Source organism: Cervus canadensis, chromosome 15, assembly GCF_019320065.1.
Source record: "Cervus canadensis isolate Bull #8, Minnesota chromosome 15, ASM1932006v1, whole genome shotgun sequence".
Lineage (NCBI taxonomy): Eukaryota > Metazoa > Chordata > Mammalia > Artiodactyla > Cervidae > Cervus > Cervus canadensis.
The window spans coordinates 50704780-50731439 of NC_057400.1; the positions used below are offsets into that span (position 1 = coordinate 50704780).

At 35.7% G+C, this 26660-nt stretch overlaps 1 protein-coding gene across 1 annotated transcript in view; it reads right to left on the bottom strand.

Moving 5' to 3' along the window:
• TLK1 (tousled like kinase 1) overlaps positions 1 to 26660 on the bottom strand; it is a 163261-nt gene that overhangs the window by 61435 nt on the left and 75166 nt on the right. Inside the window, exons 3-4 of the mRNA XM_043487915.1 lie at positions 21657 to 21728; positions 1309 to 1384 (exon numbers count right to left, since the gene is read on the bottom strand). Of these exons, the coding sequence (XP_043343850.1) occupies positions 1309 to 1384; positions 21657 to 21728 (148 nt within the window). The remainder of the gene's footprint in view (positions 1 to 1308; positions 1385 to 21656; positions 21729 to 26660) is intronic.

Genomic DNA, 26660 nt, shown 5'->3' on the forward strand with positions numbered 1-26660 from the left:
ACATAACTGGTTTTGGAATGGACACACAACCCAATTCTGACCAAGAAGATGACAGGAGAGGTTTGCTATGAACTTAAATAAGCCTACGTCAAAGAGAGGAAAAAAAGAAAAGCACATAGAAAATCAACCTGTCTCTAAAGCAAATACAAGTGTGGAAGATGAAATGAGGAGATAGAATTAAAAATGGCCACAGTCCTAAAAACATAAAAGAAAAAAGTAGACAATTCTGTGGAAGGCAGATCACAGAGAAAAAGATGTGGCTTCCTAAAGACATAGGCTGGCTCAACCAACCCAGAAGTCCCACACTATATTGGGACCTGCTTTTAAGTGAGCTTTAAAATTTAATGTTAAAACTATCATAACTAATATAACTAAAATAAATCCAAGTTCACTAACCACAACTTGAGGAAACTACACTAAGATCAAAAAGGACCTCAGGCCAGACTGAAATACAAAATAGCACAAACTTAGAGAAAGGCACTAGAGTGACTCAACTTCCCCTTTCCACAAAGACAGCTGCTGCAAATATATTTCTTGATGCCAGTGCCACATGTAAATACTAGTAAGCCATGGGTTCATAGCTCTAGACTTTGTAGCTAAAAATGGCTCCAAAACACATAATATATGCATAAAATCATCATTACATGATTCAAGAGTCTAATTTATTGTATTTAATCTTGAGAAACCAAATTAAATGATAATACTATCTTATCCATTATAAGAAGTTTTGCAGTCTAGTGAAAGTAATTTCCTTACTAGTTTATAATATAAAATGTAGAAGTAAAGATGAAGAAAGGATATGGAAAGAAAGCAAAAAAGGATGAAGAAAAGGTATGGAAAGAAAAAGATATATTTTAATGAAGTACCTCAATCATTTTTATATAGTCTTTTTTTTTTTTTAAAGGAATGAGTAAATTTAGGTATTTGTTTCAAAGCAAGATATAAAATTCTTATCCAAAAACAAGAAGTCATTTCAACACCATATTTCATATAAAGAGAGAACAGAGAAAGGTGATAAAGGTAATGCATATCAGGTTTGGACATGACACTTTCTAATTTTCAAAAAAATAAAAGTAAATGTTAGAAAGAGTAACCAGAAAGCAAACTACCTGTGGTACAAAAAGACTCCAATTTCATAATATTTTTTACACAAAGTATATTTAAGCTATTATTAATGCAGATGTTACACAGTCTCTATATAAATCACAAAAACAGAAAACTTTTTAACAAATTATTAATTGAGTAAAAACCAGAATAATTAATTGCAAATACCTCTTTGGGTATGAAGGAAGATTTTGTTTCACTTACCCTGACTACTTTCATTCTGGTTTTCTGCTTTTCTTTTTCTTCCTCTGGATGATTCTGATTGTTTCTTCTCTGGTGTCTACAGAAAGTAAGTTAACAGAGTTTTATAGTTTCAACAAAACAAAATTTTATAATAACTATAAATGTCATCTTTATTTTCTAAGTAAGAAATTTTGCTAAATAGTGATCATGCAATGTGAATGTCTAATTACTTACATACAATTTCTTTAAAAGATAAACTTCTACAGCTACTGTATAAATTTTCAAAATTTGAAATGTAGAAGGCCTTGTATGTATTACTTGAAATTTATAGAACGTGACTTGAGGTGGCTGAGAAATCTGAGAGTAATCAGGCTTAAAAGATGCCCTTTAAATTCTTAAAAAACCTCCACACAGTAACAACAAAACACCATTTGTCTTCCCCATTAGTTTTCTACCATTAACATATATTCTGTAAAAGTATATATATATATATAACATATATTCTATAAACTTGGGCAAGGAAAAAAGAGCAGAACATAAATCCTAACATATATAATCCCTACTAAAAAGGACCATTCACCTAAATGCTTGAAAATTATTATCCAACAATAACAGCAAATTCATAGCTTATACCCTAAATCAGGCGTCTGCAAACTAACAGTCAGTTGGCCAAATCTGGCTAGCCACCTGTTTTTTGCAAGGCCCATAATGTAAGTATAATTCTTACATTTTTTAATGACTGAAAAATATAAAAACAAAACAAGACTATTTTATCATATGAAAATTGTAAGAAATTCAAATTTCAGTGTTCATAAATTTCATTTTATTGGAACACAGTCACACTCATTCATTTATGTACTGTCTATAATTCCCTTCACACCACAACAGCAGAGTTGAGTAGTTCTGTCAGAAACTGTATGGCACATAAAGCCTAAAATATCCGGCCCTTTGAAAAAAAAAAGGTTTGCAGAGCTCTGTACTACATGATGGCTTGTTCTTAAATTACAGGTTTGTTCTTTTAACTGATATGAAGTACTTTCATCAGGCTAAAACAACAATTTTTGTGGAGTCTGACAGAATGTTGTGTTTAGTGAAAAATTAAAACCAAATGTGCACAAGGCAATGGCACAGGGCCCTCAAATTCTAGAAGTCTGGCAAATATATCTGATGCCAGAACAAAGAATATCTGAATGAACGAAACATCAAGGCAACTTCAAATAATTCTCTAAAGGCAATGTAGTCCTCCAACAAGGAAGGGACTTAACCCACATTTTGATATCTCTTGTGGGTAGTTCTGTGATTAAATAGTACGAATGACAAAACACAATGACAGGTGATATGAGGTATAATACCTCGAGGTTTATATAGATGCTCAGTATCAACCTAACTCATATTGAACCTCTTTAGTTCCTCAAGGTATTATTATCTAGGGAATTTTAAGTTCTCTCACTGCCATTCTGCCAAAAACATAACAAATTCAGAGAGGTTTAAGTGAATGCTACTGATCTGTGAATTCTTTAAAGACAGAAGTTACACCTTCTCCCCACCACCTCCTCCCACCTTCATGCCTAGCATAGTTATTTAATATTACCTTATAAATATATGAATATTAAACAACTTACTCAAGGTAACCAGGATTCAAATCAGATTCAATTCTGTGTATTTCCATGCCCTAAATACACTTTTTCCCTCCTTCTATGTGTCATGATTATATGTCCTACATCAAGAAGTAACTGAATGAATCAACAATACAAAAATACTTCAAATGGTCATTAAGTTCATAAATAAAATTTATTATGTCCAATAAACTGCCATCATAAATTAAGAGATTAAAGAGAGCCACTCTAACTAACAATCTACTCAGGAGACAGACTGACATATAAGCAATTTAGGATAAACAGTTCATTACTTTAGTTTCATAGTCATAATCACCAAACTCAGGCTTAAATGATAACTAATCTTCTATTTCTGTTGGAATAAAAATATCAGATTAAAAATTCTAAGTTAACAGTTTTATAAGGAATCCTATAATGGATTTTAAAACAAAGGAGGCATCCCAAATAATAATTTATTCATATCCTTCCCAATTTAATCTACATAAAAATATAAGGTCAAGGAAATATGGTTTTTCAGAACAGTTTCTGAAAATGCTTCTAAGAACCATTAAAATGCTAGCATTCACTGGCTACCTCCAAGTGGGGATGGAATGGAAAGATACGGTATACAAAGGTATTCTCAAACTTATTTGGGATAACATTCATTAAATACTTTATTGGATATAGACTTCAAGACATTTAAGGTCCTTTCCCCCCACCCTTTTTTTTTAAAGACAGTAACTGAGTAAAAACTTTTCCTCCAAGGCAAAATTTCCCTGAATTAAAATTCTTTTCTGGAATAGGGAAGTGTGACAGTTTTGGGAGAAAAGTCATTCTGTTTATCAGAACAAACCCTCAAATGCATAATGACTACAGTAGAGAAAAAAAGGCAACAGGCTTCCCTCCTTTAAACCAGAGAAGAATTTGAGGAAGGAGAATGAAGGAAAAAGGAGAATGAAGGGAAAAAAGGATGACAGGACTAAAATTAATTTTAAGACTGTAATCTAAGACTAATGTGGGTAAAAAGCTGGAAACAGCTAATAACTGAAAAGCAGAGCAAAGCAAAAGATGAGAAAGGGAAACCTAGATATACCTAAATTTGCTTGTAAAGTAAACATAGGCATTATAAACGCATCATTTTGCCTTCCCATGAACTTTTTGCACCCACATCCTAGTATCACTACCTAGTGTTGACCTTTGACTTCATTCTCACCTCTGTCAGCCCAATGGACCATATATTGTCTCAGAAGAAAAGTACCATGGATCTCTGAAGAAACAAAGACTAAGACTCCAACTCTGGGTCTACCATTTACCATAATTTTCAGCATGTTCCTTAACCAAGACTCAATTTTCTCATCAATTTTAAATGTGATAACAGGGGCATAAAAGGACTGTGGGGACTACTGAGAAATATACCAGAAACATAAGTAAAATAACATCTAGAACAGTGTATAGTCTGTATCAGTAAGCTATGCTTATCTGAATGGTTATCCTATTACTCCAAATATCTGTGCACTTGTATGTTCCAAGACTTCAATCAAGTGTCATTCATTAAATGGTTAGCAGCTTTTGACCTAATAGTTTAGAAATTCCTTGTAGGGTTTGCAAAATAAACAATGTTTCTTCTTTAAGGTCCCCAGTCAACTCTGATCTCAACTATACGCCTTTACGGCCTTTAGTCTAGCCCCTAAAGATTACATCACTAACTCTGAGACAAATGTACTTTAAGCAGTTTTCTGGTTCTGAATTTAAATTATCTGAGCAACACCTATATTAAACAAAACAGAAACTCTCAATGAAGCCTAATGCTGCCAATTCTCCCAGGTCATCCTTTGTGTATGTACTTATTTTGAGATTTCAAAACTTGAGGATTTAGGATAGGCAGAAACTCACCAGTATTTAACCTCTAAAATGGCTAATCACTGAAAGAAAGTTCAGAATACTATCGGCGACTTTCACACTGTACTCCAGGGACACCTCAGGGGAGAGGAGGTTGTGTCTCCAAAGTTACTGAAGGAAAGGAAGGAGCAGGCGGCTGAGCTGAGGCTCCAGCCACCAGTGAGTGCGTGTGTGCTCAGTCACTTCAGTCTTGTCCAACTCCTTGCGAAGCCATGGACTGTGTAGCCCACCAGTCTCCTCTGTCCATGGGATTCTCCAGGCAAGAATACTGGAGAGGGTTGCCATTCCCGTCTCCAGTGTCGAGCCACTAAATACATCCTATCCCATACCCTATCCCTTGGAACATAGCATATCTTATTTTAAGATCGAGACTGTATACCAGATATACTTCAAAGAAAGAGATCAATGACTTCAAAAATGTTTGAAAACCCCTGATCCTGACCAAACATCAGTTTCCTAGAAAATCTAAGGGACATCAATCAGGTCATCACTGTTAATTTTGTAAGGCATAAAACTTGTACACATTAAGCATTTTATATAGAACACGTTCAAACTTGTTACTGCTCTAATACTGTCATTCTTTCCTCTATTTTTTTCTCAGTTACTGCACTATAATTGGGCACAATGGGAAGGATCATTATGGAAGGCAAAATACTATGACTTGGCTTTAAAGTAAAGATGGAAAGACTACAGTAATTATAAAAAGTCAAAGAATTCTGGCATACAGTGGAACAGTGGTTAGGAGAACATGATGAAAGGAGAAATTGGCATTCTTTAAATCCATTTAGTTTTAAAACTTCTAGTTTGTAATCATACCAAAACTTGAATGATTACTCTGGCATTTAAATGTTCCAAGATATTAGGGTGAGTTTATAAGCATTTTCTAGAGTTAGAAGTAAATTAAAAAAAAACAGATAAGCTTAAAGGACTCAAGGGGCAATAGTGATGTTCTAATGTTCTATATCATCTGAAATTTAAGTCAGTGATTATTAAACAAGGTTTTTACATCTAATCATGTGGCCTCTTAGTTATCTTAAAATAAAAATAAATCTGCCTTTCATCAATGCAAATAAGACCAAATATAAGAAAATAAGAACCTTAATGCTATCACAGAGTGAGGGAAAGAAAGCAACACAGATTGTTGAAAATTGATCACCAACTCTACAAGCCTCCGACCAGAGTGAAAGTCGTGTCCGACTCTTTGCGACCCCATGGACTATACAGTTCACGGAACTCTCCAGGCCAGAGTACTGGAGTCGGTAGCCTTTCCCTTCTCCAGGGGATCTTCCCAACCCAGGGACCGAACCCAGGTCTCCCTGGGTAGAGAGATATTTTAAATTACTGGAATAAATGCATGACAGAAAATTGTAACAGTTTGTGAAAAGATATTATAATGTCAGTAAAAGAGGAGTGGATATTAAAATTTATTCTTCACCTCTACCTTAGGTAGAGATCATAAGCTCCAAATGAATGGAACAAAAACAAAAGTCAGACAGCATCACATGTAATAAAATTATTGAGTTAACAGACAAATATTTTTAATTTCTTTCCGTTAAATGAGAAAATAAGGTAGAAAGAAAAGTTTCTCTAATATTAAGTAATATCTGTATAACAAAATATTCAACCCTCAAACTTGTCAGAATGAATTTTTTCTGACTGATTCACTTACTAAAGACTCATTTAAAAAGTACAACTCATTAGCTACTTCAATGATTCATATAGTTACTCAGGTACCAAATTCAAGGTCACTATACTTTTGACAAATGGCACTTAAACCTTTTTGCCCACAGCTGGTAATAACAATGTTTCATTCACATTTCTAGGCAGAATCTGTCAAACTACTTTTGAGACAGAAGAAATCTTTGATATTTTATAGCACATACCAAAAGGGATATCTGGAGCCTTATAACAATAATCAATGTAAAATAGATGTTCCAGCCAAGAATATCAAATGTACAAGAAACTATTTCTTCCAACCTTTGCTGTAAAAATTAGTTAGAATAATGCCCTATATGAAAAATGAAATTCTGTAGTGAGAACCTCCTTGCAGCTTTGTATCCAATTTACACTTAGATAAAACCTATCACAAAATATGTATACCCTAATTCCAGGATGATTTTGAGCTAACATGACCTGAAAAATTCTCAGTCTTTCTCTGCCCAAGAGTCAAACTTTAATACTAACAATTATCTGTAAATCTTTGACACCTAAAAGATCTATGTTATATTGCAGAATTCAATATAAAAAATAGGAAAAGTTTATGTATGCAACATTTTGGGATCTTATCACCAAATAAAAGCATTTCCTTGCCGTTCAAAGGAAATCCAATCAACATATCAGCAATTTCGAGTGTAGCCTATTTTCTGCTGTATTGCCTTTATCATTTAATAATATGTAATGTCAAAGATGGTAGACAGCCAAAAAGAAATCAGGCAACCCCCAACTAAAATGTATGCTGCCTTAAGTTAACTTAAAGTGCACCAGCTCACATTTTTAAAAGCCTGAAGGATTCTGACTCCCTCCACAAACATACAGCATCCATAACCACATCAATATCTAAAAATATGTAATATTTAATCTCATTTTCAATTTTTAAAAGCTACTTTATACCTGCCATCCTCACAGTTGTATTAGGTTGGTACAAAAGTAATTGTGGTTTCAGACCATGAATTTTAAATCCTTGTAACTAGGCTCAAACACGTCTTTATTAATCAAAATAGGAACCATTACAGTCAATACATTTTTGCCAAAGAGAAGTTTATTTCTATAGTGCAAAATTTCAGGCCTCAGGATTCAACAAACTTTTGGAAACCATTCTCTGTGTCCTGCTGGTTGTGGAAGCACATTCCCTGCAAAAAGCTGTAGAGGTGTTTGAAGAAGTGGTAGTCAGTGGCGAGAGGTCAGGTGAGTATGGCAGATGAGGCAAAACTTCATAGACCAATTTGTTCAACTTTTGAAACACTGGTTGTACATCATGTGGCCGGGCGTTGTCATGGAGAAGAATTGGGCCCTTTCTGTTGACCTATGCTGGCGGCAGGTATGTTCAGTTTTTGGTGCATCTCATCGATTTGCTGAGCATACTTCTCAGATGTAATGGTTTTGCCAGGATTCAGAAAACTCTAGATCACCAAAATTCAGCAGCAGATCACCAAACAGTGACCATGACCTTTTTTGGGTGCAAGTTTGGCTTTTGGAAATGCTTTGCAACTTCTTCTTGGTTCAACCACTGAGCTGGTCACTGCTGATTGTCATATAAAATCCACTTTTTGTCGCACATCACAATCCAATTGAGAAATGGTTCACCGTTGCTGCACAAAATGAGAAGATGACACTTTGAAATGATTTCTTTTTTTTGATTTGCAGTCAGCTCATGAGGCACCCACCTATCAAGTTTTTTCATCTTTCCAATTTGCTTCAACTGCTGAATGGTCAACATCGAGTTCTTCAGCAAAACTTTCTGTAGTTTTAAGAGGATCAGCTTTGATGATCCTCTCAATTGGTCCTTGTCACCTTCCAATGGCAGACCACTGTGCTCCTCCATCTTCAAGGCTCTCATCTCTGTGGCAAAACTTCTTGAAGCACCACTGCACTGTATGTTCGTTATCAGTCAAATTCCTGGGTCAAATGTATTGATGTTGTGAGTTGTTTTTGCTGCTTTATGACCCATTTTGAACTCAAACAAAGAAATTGATCGAATTTGCTTTTTGTCTAACATCATTTCCATAGTCTAAAATATAAACAGCAATAAGTCATTGGCAAAAAAACAAAGTGAGAAATGTGCACTAAAATGATGTATAACATAACCACATTAAGAATTCATTCCAATATCAAAAGCCAAAGATTAACAATGCAAAACCGCGATTACTTTTGCACCAACCTAATAACTTCTTACGCTATTACCTGAACCTATTTTAATTTATATTCACATTTGCTTAAAAGGAACATATCACATCTTTGATACTGATAAAGTACAGTTTTGTTTGCCATTTTCTTATCATTTACACGGCATAACTATTTCCTGGCATCTTCTCTTCTGGCTTTCCCTTTGACTTAAGGCTTTATTTACTAAATACTATAAACCATAAACTTAGAATCAAGCTGGACCTTCTCCTCTGTTCATATGATCTGACAAGTAGTTTTCAAATCATATAATCAGGATAAAACAGCCACAGGGAGCAAATACTATGGGGGGGAAAAGCAAATTTTCAAGATAATGTAGTCTGAGAATGTTGACATTTTGAGAATGCCTGTTACAAATACTATTATTATAATATAAAATACTATTATAAATAGTAAATCTAGAAAGCTAACTACCTGATTTTTTAAAGTGATATTTCATTGTTATTATTTTCTATCTAGCAGTATAAATCCTTTTTTTTAGTCTTTTTTAAAAAAATTGTTCTATAATTTATCTATTAGCACCAATTCTCAATGTTGACTATATTTCATAATCACAAAGCTGTTATTTAAAGCTCATGTTGGCGTCCCCATCCCAAATTTAAACATCTCTGGAAGGACATCAAAAAAATCCATATGTTTTAAAAGCTCCAAAAGTGATGCTAATACATCATCAGGATCAGCGATAGTCAATCTAATATATAGTAATACAGCATGTATTTCCTGCACATTCCATGTTAGAGAATCTCTAAAATTAGTTGTTATTCTTTATATAATCTTCCATTAAAAATTACAGACCAAAATTGTGACATACAACAGAAACTTCATTAGGATATGAGTAGTCCAAGGGGTAGTTGTGGTTACTCAGTTATTTGAGAAAATGAGAATTATTCTTAAAGAAAATTAGTAAAATACTATGTTCTCCTGACATAAAAACACATCCAATACTTTAAAAACTCTACTGCAGTACAAGCATATCTCATTTTATTGAGCTCTGTTTTATTCCACACTTTGCAGATATAACATTTTTTACAAATTGAAGGTTTCTGGCAACCTTGATGTAGCAAGTCTTTTGATGCCATTTTCCCAACAGTATTTGCTTACTTTCTCTCTGTGGATCGATCACCTTTTAGTAACTCTTACAATATTTCAAACTTCTTCATTACTATATTTGTTATGGTGATCTGTGACCCATGATCTTTGAGGTTACTACTGTAATTGTGTTGAGGTGGCACAAACTGGGACCATGTGACAGCGCTCTTAACTGATAAAATGTTGTGTGTCTTCTGATTGCTCCACTGACCAGCCATTCTCTCCCTTTCCTCGCACTTCTCTATTCTCTAAGACACCACAATATTGAGATTAGACCAACTAGTAATCCTACAATAGCCTCTAAGAGTTCAAGTGAAAGGAAGAGTTCTACATCTCTGACTTTCACCAAAAGCTAGAAATGACACAGCCTAGTGAGGAAGGTATGCTGAAAGCTGAGAGACAAGCCGAAAGCTAGGCCTCCTGCACCAGTTAGTCAGGTTGTGAATGCAGAGAAAAAGTTCTTGAAGGAAATTAAAAGTACTACTACAGTAAACACACAAATTGTAAGAAAGCAAAATACCCTTACTGGGGATATGGACAGTTTGAGTGGTCTGGACAGAAGATAAAACCAATCACAACATGCCCTTAAGCCAAAGACTAATCCAGAGCAACTCTATGAAGGCTGAGAGAGGTGAGGAAGCGTAGAAGTGTGAAGAAGTAGACGTTGGTCCATGAGGTTTATGGAAAGAAGCTGTTTCCTTAACAATGAAAGTACAAGGTGAAACAGCAAGTACTGATGTAGAAGCTGCAATGAGTTATCCAAGAGACCAGCTGAGATAATTACTGAAAGTGGAAACAGTAAACAACAGGCCAATGTAGACAAAACAACCTTCTATTGGAAGAAGATGCCACCTAGGACTTTCATAGCTCGAGAGAAGTCAATGTCTGGCTTCAAAGCTTCAAAAGACAGACTGACTCACTTGTTAGGGGCTTTTACTATTGGTGACTTATAGTTGAAGCCAATGCTCATTTACCATTCTGAAAATCCTAGGACCCTTAAGAATTATTATTAAATCTACTCTGCCTGTATTCTGTCTGAATATTCATTGGAAGGATGATGCTGAAGCTAAACCTCCAATTCTTTGGCCACCTGATGTTAAAAATCGATTCAATGGAAAAGATCCTGATGCTGGAAAAAACTGAGGGCAGGAGAAGAGTGTGACAGAGGATGAGATGGTTGGATGGCATCACCAACTCAATGGAAATGAGTTTGAGCAAACTTGTCAAGGACAGGGAGGCCTGGCGTGCTTCAGTCCATGGGGTCGCAGAGTCGGATATAACTTATCAACTGAACAACTAATACTACTACTCTGCCTGTGCTCTATAAACGGACAACAAAACCTGGATGATCACACATCTGTTTACAACATGGTTTACTAAATATTTTAAGTCCACTGCTGAGTCCTAGTGCTCACAAAACAAAGAGATTCCTTTCAAAATATTACTGCTCACTGACAATACACCTGGTCATCCAAGAGCTCTGATGGAGATGTTCAAGATTAATGTTGTTTTAATTCTTGCTAACAAGAATGTTGTTTTCATTCTACAGCAGGAGACTAAAAGATGTGGGTTCGAACCGTGGTTGTGAAGATCCCTTGGAAAAGGAAACGGCACTTCACTCCAGTATTCTTGCCTGGAAAATTCCATGGGCAGAGGAGCCTGGCGGACTACAGCCCATGGAGTCACAAAAAGTCAGACACAACTGAGCACCTGAGCACATAAAATACAGCTGCAATAAAATTCCTTCGATGTAATTCCTTTGATAGATCTAGGCAAGGTAAACTGAAAACCTTCTGGAAAGGATTCACTATTCTAGAGCTATTAAGAACATTTGGGATTCAGGGGAAAAGGTCAAAATATTAACAGGAATGTGGAAGAGATCGGTTTCAACCCTCACGGATGACTTTGAGGACTTCAGTGGAGGAAGCAACCACAGATGTGGTGGACACAGCAAGATAACTAAAGTAGAGTGGAGCCTGAAGATGTGACTGAACTGCTGCAATCTCATGATAAGATTTCACGCTCAGTGGTAAAGAATCCACCTGCCAATGCAGGAGATGCACACGTGGGTTTGATCCCTGAGTTGGGAAGATCTCCTGGAATAGGAAATGGCAACCCACTCCAGTATTCTTGCCTGGACAATCCCATGGACAAAGGAGTCTGGTAGGCTACAGTTAATGGGGTTCTAAAGAGTTGGACAGAACTGAGTAGCATTACTGCTACAGAGAGATCAATGGCAAAAGGAAGAGTCAATTAATGTGCAAACATTATTGTTGTTTAAGAAATGGTCAGAGCGTCTCTAACTTCCAGCAACCATCACCCTGACTGATTAGTCAGCACTCATCAGTATTGAAGCAAGACACTCCACCAGCAAAAAGATTACGACTTGCTGAAGACTTAAAAGATGGTGAGTGTTTTTATTTTTTTAAGTGATATTTAAAAATTAAAGCATGTACATTGCTTTTTCACATACAATGCTACTGCACACTTAACAGATTATGGTATAAATATAACTTCTATATGCATTGTGAAACCAAAAAATTCATTTGACTCACTTTATTTTGCTATTTGCTTTATTGTAGTGGTATGGAACTAAACCTGCAGTATCTTTGAGGTATGCCTGTATAAGATACTAAAACCAAATTTCTCAGTATTGTCAACTTGTGCTGAATGCACTTAAGTGTGAAAACGTATTTGTCAGGGGAAAAAAAAAAAATTTGTGAAGTCCAGGCATATCCTGGATTGGCAAATTTGAAGAACATTATAAATCATCTTAAAACTAAATATTTCCAAAAAAGAATACCACTCTTTTTCAAAAGACTAACTAGGGTCACTAACTTATAAGCAATATACTACCTTAGTTATACAGAAAGAGCACAGAACAATAGTTCAAAGCATCACTTTCAAATAAGACACTGTAGAATTTTGACTACTAACTTAACTTACTATATGTTAATTTTGACTATTAAGCCCAAATTAACCTCTTTGCGCTTCTGTTTTCACACCTAGAGATGTGAAACTTAACAGAAATGTCATCGAGCTCCACATGTAACATGCTAAAACTTTATTTTCCCTCCTTCATTAATGGGGTAGTTCCCAACCAGAGGACACTTGCCTCTGCCCCAAATAGTATGTGGCAATATTCAGAGACATTTTCAGTTGCCACAACTCAGGGTGGGGGTCAGGGGATGGGCTACAGATATCTAATGTATCATGTAGAGATGTTGCTTAGTATCCTACGTTACACGTGACCCCACCCCAAGAATTACCTGGCCCCAAAAGTCAATAATGTTTAGAAACCTTGGTTTGATGAATACATTAGAATTATATGTTGACACAAAAACTGCTTGTGTATTATGTGACAACTAAAGGATGTTATCAAATTTATTTATTCAACAAATATTTACTGTGCCTCTATGACACTTAAGTGCTATACCAGAGTCCACTTTATTTTTATTTTATTTTTTTTTTGATTTTTTTTTTTTTTAAATTAGTTGAAGGCCAATCATTTCACAACATTTCAGTGGGTTTTGTCATACATTGACATGAATCAGCCATGGAGTTACATGTATTCCCCATCCCGATCCCCCCTCCCACCTCCCTCTCCACCCGATTTCTCTGGGTCTTCCCAGTGCACCAGGCCCGAGCACTTGTCTCATGCATCCCACCTGGGCTGGTGATCTGTTTCACCATAGATAATATACATGCTGTTCTTTTGAAACATCCCACCCTCACCTTCTCCCACAGAGTTCAAAAGTCTGTTCTGTACTTCTGTGTCTCTTTTTCTGTTTTGCATATAGGGTTATCGTGACCATCTTTCTAAACTCCATATATATGTGTTAGTATGCTGTAATGTTCTTTATCTTTCTGGCTTACTTCACTCTGTATAATGGGCTCCAGTTTCATCCATCTCATTAGAACGGATTCAAATGAATTCTTTTTAACGGCTGAGTAATATTCCATGGTGTATATGTACCACAGCTTCCTTATCCATTCATCTGCTGATGGGCACCTAGGTTGCTTCCATGTCCTGGCTATTATAAACAGTGCTGCGATGAACACGTGTCTCTTTCAGATCTGGTTTCCAGAGTCCACTTTAAAGTATGTCTTCATTGTTAAAATGACCTGGCATTTTTCTCTTCAAATATTGTTTTCCTCCGTCAGCTTAGAATTTTCTTGCTCTAAAAATCACCCACCCACACTAAATGTACTTTTTTAAAAAAGGGAAACATTAAAAAAAAAGGGGGGGGGACATTTAACAGCTGTTTGTTTGCTTTCTAAATAAATGGCCTACAGAATCACAATTTATTGATTTATAAGAAATCAAAAATAATCTAGACAGAGTATATCAGAGTTTCTAAGAAGGGAGCCTAAGTGTGTTTATTTTGGAAAGGTGATTCTGACACACACAGTCCTCCAGCCTTATGGAAACAGGAACACAGAGCCAGTCAGTATCGGGCCAACATTTGACTTCCAGTGTTTTTCCTTCCAAGACACTAAGGACATACAGTCAACCAGGACAGACCACCTCCTTTGCTGTGAACTCTGTCATATAACATATTTTAGCACTGGATACTCCATAACTCTAACTGAATATACTTCCTGTAAGAACATGTCCTTCAGGGACTTCCTCCACCCTTCACTGGAGGGTGTGTCGGTTCAATCCATGGTCAGGGAACTAAGATCCCACAAGCCATGGGATGAGGTCAAAGAAGAAAAAAGTATGTTCTTTAATGTTTAGTGGTAGACTATTTGAATACAGTTTTTTCTTTTTAAATAAAAGGAAAATTTGTAAAGTAATTCCAAGTATTTCACAGACACTATAATTTCTAAGTTTGACTATTAGTCTTAATAGAGAGAGAAAAAAACACATTTATTCCCCTACTGAGAAAATGTCTTTATTGGTGATACAAAAATTACTAATCTCATCAAGTACTATAGTAAGAAGTCCATGAGAAAATACTGCCAGCAGAAGATAAGAAGACACAGGAACTAAATCAAACAGAAAACCACAAAGGTCATTTATTCAGGCTAAAACATTTCCGAAAATAATGTAGGTTACAGGACACAAAGAATATTTCTTAAAATTGATGAGGACAGTAAAACTAGATATCTAACAATCTTTAGAAACTGGGCAGATTTAAACAGAATAAAGCAAAAACAAAGTAATTCATTTAGGGGGAAACAGGTATAAAAATCTTTCACTGACATTTAACTATACATCACTAAATTAATTTTTCAAGTTTTCTTTCTTAGTGGGTGCTCAGACTAGGACAAGAAAGAAAAGGTCTGTCCAGGTGAGAGAGAGAGAGAGAGAGAGAGTGTGTGGAGTGCGAAGTAAAACTTAAATGAATTTTAAAAATCAATCTAAAACCTGAAATTCAAGGCCAGTAGTACCTCTACTTTCAAATAAAATCATAACTTCCAATCAATCTAAGGTCACTAAGTGTTCACGGAGGAAACATTTCAGCTAAACAATATGTAGAGGACAAAAAGGAAATATAAAAAAGTAGAGATGGGGATGTACATAAAAACAAAAGGTAAAAGCAGAAAATGCTCTCCTAATCCAGGCAATTCACTAATACCAGAGAATCGATTCATATATTTAATCAATCGTATCATTTAATCAATTCATATATGTCTATACATAATTTTAAATACCAAAAAAGGAGATTTTTAAATTAAGAAACTATTAAAGAACTACATAAATAATATGACTTGTTCTAAAGATGAAAATAATGCACCCCTAAAGCCACGTCTAAGGTTGTTTTAGTTCTGATTCCCTAGTGTTCTTGATTTCTACTTCCTCCAAAATATGAAAGTAAGAACACACACAACGTGGCCCTTTAAAAATTATTTTTAGAAGAGAATAAAACTAAGCATTAATGCTTCAAAGTGTCTTCAACACCATAACTTCAATTCAAATAAGGAGGAGGAAAAATTGGATTTAAATACCAATACTATTTCTAGAAATTAAATTCAAATGAGAAAGTTAATTAGATCTTCTTTCATAAAATGGCTTTCATTCATCAACATTAGTTCCTCTTCGCTTTCTGCCATTACAGTGGTATCATCTACATATCTGAGGTTGTTAATACTTCTCTGAAGACAATCAAGGCAATGTATCTATACTATATTCCTCTTCCATGATACAATCATTAGAATTCTGAAAGTGCACCAAAGTTTAAATATTTAGATGCAACAACTGTTCCAGCTTCTGTGTATCTGTAACTTAAAAATCTTTAAGCCTAAATAAATCAAATATCCCCCCAAATGCACTTGGATCAAAAAATAAACAGTAATTCAATGCCAGTGGATATAGATGGTAAAAGAACTGATAATTACCCAGAATGAAGGGGAGAAAAAAACTTTAGTTCTAGAAAAAGATAATATGTATTTTAAATTGTTCAACTATGATTCAGGTTATACAAAAGTTGTATAAAAGGAGACAAAAGGATCCTGCAAGAAGAATGGTAAACGGGTGGAAATACACTGATATAAAGGAAACATGGGCTCCTTATCTAATCCTCATAAAATAATCTGTACTTTCTGCCAGAAATAATAATAATCTGCCAGTAGGTAAGGCACACAGACCATGTCTCTAATTCCTTCAGGCATCCTAAGACATTTAAATAAGGTGAGTGACCCCTTTCCCCTGTAAGCTCTTTCCTTGTCTCTCCCATAAATTTTTTTTCTCCTCACATCCACAATCCACTCAAGATTCTTTCCTTCAGCTGATAATCTCTATTTTCACTCTGAAGAAAGAGAAAGGTTATTAGGTATGGAAGATCAATGATCAGAGGAAAGCTTGTTCCTAGTCAGTCCTGTCCACCGAGTCTGGAACTTCATACCACCTCTGGGAAAAGTTTACTTTAGTTCCTCCTCTCTCTTCAGCACTTTGCTTGTCCCTGTCCCATCAAAGGTCTGCTATGATCCTCTCCCTAGCACATAATAAGTCAAGTCTGTTAAGACTCTGGATACCGCCTCCTTTTCTTCACAGTCAAGGTTCTTCCAAGAGCAGTCAGTATTTGCTCACAGTCCAACTGCTCCTTAATCAACAATCATCTGACATCTTGCTCTCATTAGGCTACTAAAACTAAGCCTAAGTGTCAAATTCTTAGTCACTTTTTACTCATTATCTTAGTTGACTTTCATAACATTTAATCCTCCTCGTTATTCTCCTCCTCTTCTTGCTCTTGTATCAACTCCTTTACCTCCTCCTACTCTTTCTCCAGCACACCCATCTTGCCCGCTCACATTTCCTAGCATTACATACACTATCAGGATGAGTTCATCCATAAAAGCAATTTTTAAACTTCTGGGTCTCAAACCTGTCTACAAACTTTTAAAAACTGTTGAGGACCGCAAAGTCTTTGTTTATGTGGGATATAACTATCATTTTAACATTTTAGCAGTTAAAACTAAAGACACCAGAACACACAAGTACACAATCAATAAATCATCACAGTAACGATGTCATCACAAATCTTACAGCCTTTGGAAATTTTCACTGTAAACTCATGATGAAATGAAAATTTAAAAGCCAAGTATGTTTTAGCAATACTATAAAAAAGGCAAATAATGTCTTTGCACTATTGTGTGCCAAAACCCACTAAGTCTTCATCTTCAATCTGACCTCCTTCTGGAGCTCCAGATAGCCTCCCCTGCTTTGGTCATTTCACAGGTATTCAAACTCAGCACTGTCCAGAATCTAATTTATTGCCTTCTATGCCAACCCATTCACCTTCCTTCTTGTCTATCTCACTCAAAGACATTATCATTCATCTGAAGCTGCTGCTGCGAAGTCGCTTCAGTCGTGTCCGACTCTGTGCAACCCCATAGACGGCAGCCCGCCAGGCTCCCCCATCCCTGGGATTCTCCAGGCAAGAACACTGGAGTGGGTTGCCATTTCCTTCTCCAATGCATGAAAGTGAAAAGTGAAAGTGAAGTTGCTCAGTCATGTCCGACTCTTAGCAACCCCATGGACTGCAGCCCACCAGGCTCCTCCAACCACGGGATTTTCCAGGCACGAGTACTGGAGTGGGTGCCATTGCCTTCTCCGTCATCTGAAGCTAACTGTCTATAAACAATCCGAGGTTCCTCCCTTTCCTTCTCTACCCTCATTCAGTCATAAAACCCTACTTTTAAAATCTAGTGGAATCTGAGAGCTTGTTAGAAATGCAAACACCCACTCCAGACCTGTAAGAACCCTTGCTAATTCACTTGCACATTAAAGTTTGAGCAGCATGGCCCTGGGTGGTTACAGTATCAATAGTTAAGAGAATCTGAAGAAGGCAGAGTCCAAAAGACAAACTTGAAAACACTATAATTAGAACTCCCACTTGAAGTTTTCTCTCTGGTTAAACCTTGGAGTTTTGTAAAGGCAGCAGCATTCCTAAATGATCCTCCCAACTTGGGTTTCATCGTCCTCTCATTCTATCCTATTCACTGCCCCCTTAAGGAGCCTTCTTCATCTCTACTTGTGTTGTTTCCCTTCTTGTCTATCATCTTCTAAAAAGAAGTCCAAATTCCTTACTATGAAATACAAGGGTATTCAAACTCTGACTGTGCCTATCTTTCAGCATTCTTGCATTATCTTCTCTATATAAGAAGTCAGAAAGTCAGGTCAATCCCTCAGGCAGCTTGTTTTTGTTTCTTTCCCCAAGCTCCTCAGAGGAGCTAAAGGACAGTTAGGATTGATAATCACTGCCCTACATGTTGAACAAAACCATGCTGCTGTTGTTCCATCGCCCAGTCATGCCCAACTCTTTGTGACCCCATGGACTGCAGCCCGCCATGTGCCACACTTCCATGCAAAAGCACATCCTAGTACCCCTGCCTGCTTTCTTCTCATTCTTTGTCCTTGTCCTCTGAGATGAGCCCACAGGCTTTCCTAAGGACTCAACTGTCATCTCTTCTTTGAGGGAAGCCCTCTCTTTCTTCTTTCCCTACCTCTCCCCAAGAGGCAGATGGAATTAGAGGTTTCTTGCTCTTTCCTCCCATAGCACCTTGTGCTTACATCTGCTGTAGCACAGCCCACACTGCTTATGTAACTGTTTGTCCTACTAGAAACTGATCTCATGTGAAAGCAAGAACTGTGTCCTACTCATTTTTATATTCTCTGTGCTTAGACATAGAGGTTAGAAGATAACAGATATGTAATAAATGCTTACTGAAAATACATTTTTGGAGACTGTTGAACAGCCCCAGAGTGATGTAAAATAAAGCAAAACAAGACTGATGCAATTTCTTTCGTACAAGACTGGACAATTTCATCAGAAGAAAACCCTTCTTGTTTTACAACTTTTCATTTAGAAATAAAAGGCAAGCTCATGTATGAAGTGATTCATATATAAACTACAATGAAAATTTCAGCTGAAGTAATGAACCTAACAGCGAATATCAGATGTTTTCACTTTTAATAGTAAAAGGATAGATGAAAACGAGAGGTTCTTAGTGTCTGAAAAACAGTACTGGGAAGACGTTAGAAACCAGGGGGATATTATTAGTAGGCTAAAATCTTCATAAATACTAAAAGGAAGCAAAATGTTCAATCAATGAACCAAAAAAGCAAGATATGCATATTATTTATATTATAAGGTGGAAATAAATAGCAGGAAGAAAAGCTAAGAGAATGGAGATCAGGGAGAGGTAAGGGTGGGTGGTAGAGAATGCTATTTAAAAATAATTAATAATAAAACTTCTAATGCTGTCTATAAAAACAAAAACTATTATCTTAAAAAATAAAAAATGTTATGGTTCAGGGGATGGATTACCAAAAGAATAAAATGACATCAGCAGACAATGGAATACTACATAAACTTTACTATTACGTGTACTGGGTAAAAAAGAAGTACTTCTATCCTATAGCTCTTTGCTCTCAACAACTTTACTTCATGACCTATATGAGAATCTGTACTGTGATGTATATGAAGTATCACCCCAAGGGAAATCATTAATTGAGCTATCTCATAGTGAAGCAAAATCTTCCAGACAAATCACTTCTTAAAAGACAAACCCCTGCCCCCAAATTTCCTTCTTCAAATTTTAAGGAAAACATATAATCTGTAGTCATTTCCAAAATATTATGCCACTTAATCATTATTTTGTAAAAATTCCAGGTGCTGAACACAAAACAGCAAAAGTCAAAAGATTTTGAAAATTTTCTACTGTGACCCCAAATGTCAAAAGAAAGCCAAGTACATCCAACAGTTACCCAAATTGTATTTCAGTGCAAATACTATTAAGGTCTTAAAAAAACTTTTTTTAATGTAAAAATACAGCCAAAAGTGAGCCTTAGAATTCTTTGACAGGAGGTGGTTGTTTTCTTTCAAAGTGATTCTTTTGGAAGAATTCAAATATTGCATCTACAGCTTATATTGGGAATATGGGTACCCAAAAAGAAGACAGAACTATATAACCATTACAGGTTATCTAACTTTTCCTGTTTTTCTATTAAAAAAAAAAAAAACTATCAAAAACACCAGATCTAGTGAACATAAAAGAGAAATACCTAAAATTATTTTATTACCCTTCATAACATAAAACTCTATGAAAAAGGAGGCATGTGAAATTACTACAGAGACCGAAACCTGTGGAAATATCAAGAAATGTTCCAAAATTCAAGAAAACATTCTTGATATAGTTTTTGAAAAAATGTATTTGACAAGATCTAAACCTACAATTTTTCAGGACTCAGTGTGTATTAATTTGGAAAAAAAAAAACAACAACTAAACTGTGATAATCTGGTGCTACAGGGGCTACTAACGCTTACCTCAAGGGAACCTACTGCAGATAAAGTCCCGTCACTTGCACAGTCCTTTCAGCTGCCTGCCAGTTGTCTCTGTGGAAGGGAAAGCCTGATGAGTGAGAGCCCTATGCCACACTCCTTTGGAGTGTCAGGGTGCCTGCACAGAACTCCACAAACTGTCTACCTAGAGACTCCTAGATGCTTTCAATAAAACAGGGCTTAAAAAGATGCCGCTGTTAATATTCTCCTTCCACTGAACACCATACTAAATGGCTAAGAGTAACTGGGTGCTAATGACCTATTGGTATTATTATCATGGTGATAAATCTACACTAAACCAAGCAGAAAAAAGACTAAAAATGGATCAAACAGAAATAAAGTTCACACTGACAGGGGAAATATACATACACACACACACAAATGTTGAAAAGTAAGTGACAGAACTCTTTAATCTGAGAAGAGGAAGTATTACAGACTTTTATTTGCAAAAAGTGAAGTTGTAGCATCAACAAATGAATGCTAATACCCAAAGAACCTCCTGTCTAAATATTTTTTAAAATGCCATCAAGAACATCATGCTCAACGTGAACTATACCATGGATCCAAATACCTACTTATAAAATTCCATGTATTTTCTTAGTGGGAAGAGTAAGTGGGTAGGAAAGGAAGGAATTTTTCAGATATTTTTAAGCATGTAAAGTGAAAACCAACAGCATGAAATCCCACAAGAAATTTCAAAAAGAAAACAAGAAAATGTGTATCTGTATCTCAAAAAGTTGAACAAACCTTTATTCAGGACCAAACTAAGAGGGAAGTATAACAAGAAATAGTAGAAAACGGTGAAGAAACAACATATTACAAAAATCATGTTCATCTCTTAGAATGTCTAACAACTTAAGAACATCTATACCATTAATATAAACGTTCATCTACATAACCAAAGAAATTATATTTTCTTTCTAATGTCAAATAGTCTTCAGTCTAATGCTATGCTTCTAAACCAGAATAAAATGCTCCTACAAAATACAAAGATTAACATTTAGCACAAGTATTAAAGAAGGAAAAAAATTAGTTTTAAAAAAGGTGATTCCAATTTTTCCTTTAATAGCGACATTTTTAAAATGAAGTTACTTACCTCTGATTCTTTGTCACTCAAAGATCCCAAGCTTCCAAAACTGTGATTAGAGCTTTCATTATTTGTTGAGGCCTGTGAAAGAATTTTTAAAGGTAAAAATTAGAAGTAATTTTAAATGGAACATATTACAAAGTAAATAATCTATCTTTATAATTAAAAATATAATTCCTTTAAATAAGGAAGACAAATGAAGTAAAAATAAGAAACATTAAAAAAAATTAAACACCAACGTCGTAACAATATAGTTTGGAATGTTTTATCAAATCAGGTTCTGTTGTGCTTCAGGAACTGACTTTTTAGCTGATTTTTTAGATTATCAGATTCAGGAGCAAAAGAAGTGAGATGTTATTAGGATAAAAACGGCCTTAGAATTACTTCCCAATAAAAACTAATCTAATGCTTCCTTTAACTAAAAGTATTATTTGTGTTCCTTAATTCCCATCACAATCTTATTAAATTCTATCATATCTCATCCTTACCCCTTTGCCTCTTCATATAAACAAATTGGTCAATCTTCAGTTTCTCTTTGTTTGGGATTAGTCTTTTAAAAGAATCTTATATTAACTTGACCATTTTAACTGCTTCACTGAAGAGTTTCTAAATTTCTTTTACAATATTCAGGGACTGTGACAGTAACGAGCTATCACTCTGTCAGATAACATTTTCTATGTTACTATATGTTTCTATGATGCTTATTATTTTGTGGACTTTTTGGAAATATTAGTACATTAGATCAATGTCTTGCAGGAATGTTTAGACCAGACTAGAGCATATATGCCAAAGAGGACATATGAATGAACCTCATGGACAGGTAGGCCAGCTGATATCTCTATGTTTCCCTTCAATCTGTAAGAGTAACTATTAATCCTACCATTACAAGGTTGCAAATTAGCCTATAATTACACTAGACTGACAAATTTCCAATTGATGACTGACATGACATATTGCATATATGTCCAGGGCTATGCTGTAAAGGCTATTTTTAATATAAAACAACACTTCAACTAAGATTCAAGCACTATTTAGAGGAATTTATAATCTAATTAAGACAAGATTATCAAATTAGAAACAGGCAACACCATAAACAGAAATTAAAGAATGATAAATTAGAAAGATTCAGGGACAATGGAACCAGTGGCAATGTTTCTGAGCATCCCTAAACACCCAAACCCACATTTACAACAAAACCGGGTGACAAGGAATCTCCATAAATTTCCCTAAAATAGTACATGGGAACAAATCGCCAACAGAAGCTGCACTGTATGAGAAGCAGCAGAAGGAAACACAGTGTCTGACCCATCTGAGAAGAGAGACTCCCCAACCAGCTCTAACTGGAAGGATTTCTGCATCTACCTGAAGTCTGAGGTTGGGGCAGTTAGCCTCTATGGACTCTTTAAACTGACCTCTCACTAACAACATCACAATGAGCGTAAACTACTGAGCATGGAATCAAAATTGAGTGCATTGACTATAATGAATATAAAGAAATGAGAATAGTGGGGAAGAGAGCAAAGCCTTAGAAATCTTAGAAAGCAAATGCCACACTTCTGAAGAGTTCCCAAAAACAACAGCAGAGGGAGCTCTGTAAGAAATGCCACCCTATTCTCTCCGAACATCCCACCCTCGCCTTCTCCCACAAAGTCTAAAAGTCTGTTCTGTACATCTGTGTCTCTTTTTCTGTTTTGCATATAGGGTTATCGTTACCATCTTTTTAAATTCCATATATATGCATTAGTATACTGTATTGGTCTTTATCTTTCTGACTTACTTCACTCTGTATAATGGGCTCCAGTTTCATCCATCTCATTAGAATTGATTCAAATGAATTCTTTTTAATGGCAGAGTAATATTCCATAGTGTATATGTACCACAGCAGAGAATAGCATTGAAATGAGTATACTATCAAGGGTGAAACAGATCACCAGCCCAGGTTGGATGCATGAGACAAGTGCTCAGGGCTGGTGCACTGGGAAGACCCAGAGGGATGGGATGGAGAGGGAGGCATGAGGGGGGATCGGGATGGGGAATACATGTAAATCTATGGCTAATTCATGTCAATGTATGGCAAAAACCACTACAATACTGTAAAGTAATTAGCCTCCAACTAATAAAATGGGGAAAAAAAAGAAATGCCACCCTAAACCACAAAAAAGGAAGCAACAGAAAATGATGTAAATCAATCACATGAAATTATAAGGGGAAAAAAAGCATAAGACAGAATTACATTCTGATAATAAAAGCATACCAGGAAAATATGCCCACTAAATAGATGAATTTATAACCAACCATTTCAAAATGAGCTAGAAAAATGACTCAAGACATGAAAGAATAACACAAATCAGATGTCAAAAAACTAAGAAGGTAACGGAATTCAGGAAAGTATCAGAAATTGAAAAAAAAAAAATTTCAAAAATGAAGATTAAACCTGAACGAACCCAAGAGAAAATATACACAACACATAATGCTTTAAGAGAACAAGAAGGTAAAAAGGAGGAAGAGTTTTGGAATCAAACAAACTGAAGAGATTAAAAGGGTGAGAGAAAGCAATCACTTAAAGAAAGTAATAAGGATCCAACATTCCAGTAACAGAAGTCTTTAAAGACCACCACCACAAGAAAACAAATTAGTAAAGACTATAATTTGAAAAAACTTTTTTGAAAACAAAAACCAAAATCTGAAACTACTGACTGAAGGAGCACCACGTACACTTAAGAATTCAGCCCAGAAGGCCAACATCTGATATTCCAAAGGCAACACTTTTACTTATGTCAGAAGAAAACAGAGCAACATATTTCAGATATTCAAGGAAAAAACTATGAATAAAGTATCTTATATTTGGTACAATTGATGTTTCATCACATGGAAGACACAGAAACTTATCAAAACGCCAAAAATTGGGAAACACTGCTCCCATGATGGCAAGCAATAACATTCTTGCTGACACAGATTAGATAAGTACATGGAATAGAGTATAAAATTTAACGGCTAAATGTATGCAAAATTTTAAAAAAACTATGGTATGGAAATTTATGGAAAGCCCAAGCAAAAAATTTTACACTATTTTCAATCATCTCTGTGGTCACTGTGATAGCATACACATTGTCGAGACTGCTGTGTGTGAGATACAGAAAGGAGTAAATAGTTAAATACATAAATTAATTAAATTATTTTTAAAACATGAGATTTTTACCTTTCAAAAAAAATATACACTCCACAGACCCTGCCGTCAGTAATAACCCAATATCTCTTATCAGAACAACAGTCACACAGACAACAATAAATTCCAGAAAAAAAGTATATAAAACAACTACCTAAAGGCACTTGAGCAATCAAAAACAAGCAGAATCTGGTTAGAAGACAATATTTGGAAGGAAGAAACAGAATTGGATGGGTTTCCTATTTCTACAGCTTTTGCCTGAGAAGACCCCTAGATTGAGCTGCACAGAGCAGCTGAAATTTGAATCAAAAGATGCAGTCTTACTGGTTTGAAAATTGGGGAGTTTGAAGCTGCCACAGTAACTGCAAAGTGAGAGGATACATACTGGAAAATAAAGAACCACAAAGAGAGAGAGAACCACCAAGAACTGTACGCATGTCTCTGGCTGGTCACTGACCCATGCAAGAGTGGAACAGATTCTAAGCATCCAGTAAGATTAAAACAAATGAACAGAGAGACATCGGCTGCCATCCTCTTCAGGAAGACACAGTTTAGATTTCAGTTCAGCCAAGTTAACTGCTTGCAAATACAAAGAATAACCAAAATACTAACACTCTCCATAAAACACACTAAATCCCAGAGTAACTACAATGTATCATTACAGTATGCAGGATATAATACAAAATTTCTAAGCATATGAAGAAACAAGAAAATGACACCCATACTCAAGAGAAAAGACAATCAATAGAGGCCAACCACAAGGTAACCCAGATATTAAAATTAGCAGACAAAGATCTTAAAGCAGCCACCTGTAAGCATGCTCAAGACAAGAAGGTAAAATAAACTTGTAACTAAATGAACAAACTGGAAATTTCAGCAGAGAAATAAAAATGTCAAAAAGAGCCAAATGGAAATACCAAACTGAAAAATTCACTTTCTAAAATAAAAATTCACAGTATGGGTTTAACAGAGAATGGATAAAGTATTGAAGACAGATCAAAAATTAGTCCAACTAAGAAATAGAGAAAAATAATGAAAAGCAAGTTATCTGCTAAACACTATTAAGTAGTCTAACATATGAATTTGGAGTCACAGAAGGAGAGAAAAGAACAAAAAAAATTTTTTTGAAGAAACATGCAGAAAATTCTAAACACTGGTGAAAGACATAAATTTACACACTGATGATCCCAAGCAAGATAAGTACAAAGAAAATCATGCCTAGGTACATCATGGTCAAACTGCTGAAAACCAAAGGAAAAAATCTTACCACAGTGAGGTATCACTTCATACCTATTAGGGTGGCCATTATCAAAAAGACAAGAAATAACAAGTGTTGGTGAGGATGTGGAGACAAGAGAACTTTCCTACACTGCTGGTTGGAATGTAAATTGGTGCAGCCACTAGGGAAAACAGTGTGGGGTTTCCTCAAAAAATTATAAAACTACCATGTGCATGTGTCCACACTCAGTCATGTCCTACTCTTTGTGACCCCATGGACTGTAGCCTACCAGGCTTCTCTGTCCATGAGATTCTCCAGGGAGAAATACTCAAGTGGGTTGTCATTTCCTCCTCCAGGGGATCTTCCTGACCCAGGGATAGAACCCACGTCTCCTGAATTAGCATGCAGATTTTTTTACCACTGATCCACCTGGAGAGCCTCCATATCCTTGCCAAGAACTACGGTATGTTTCAGGAATTCCATTTCTGGATGTTTATTTGAAGAAAATAAAAATAGTAACTCAAAATTATATCTGCACCTCAATGTTCACTGTAGCATTATTTACAGTAGACAAGACATGGAAGCAACCTAAGTTGTCTATCAATTGATGAATGGATAAGGAAAATGT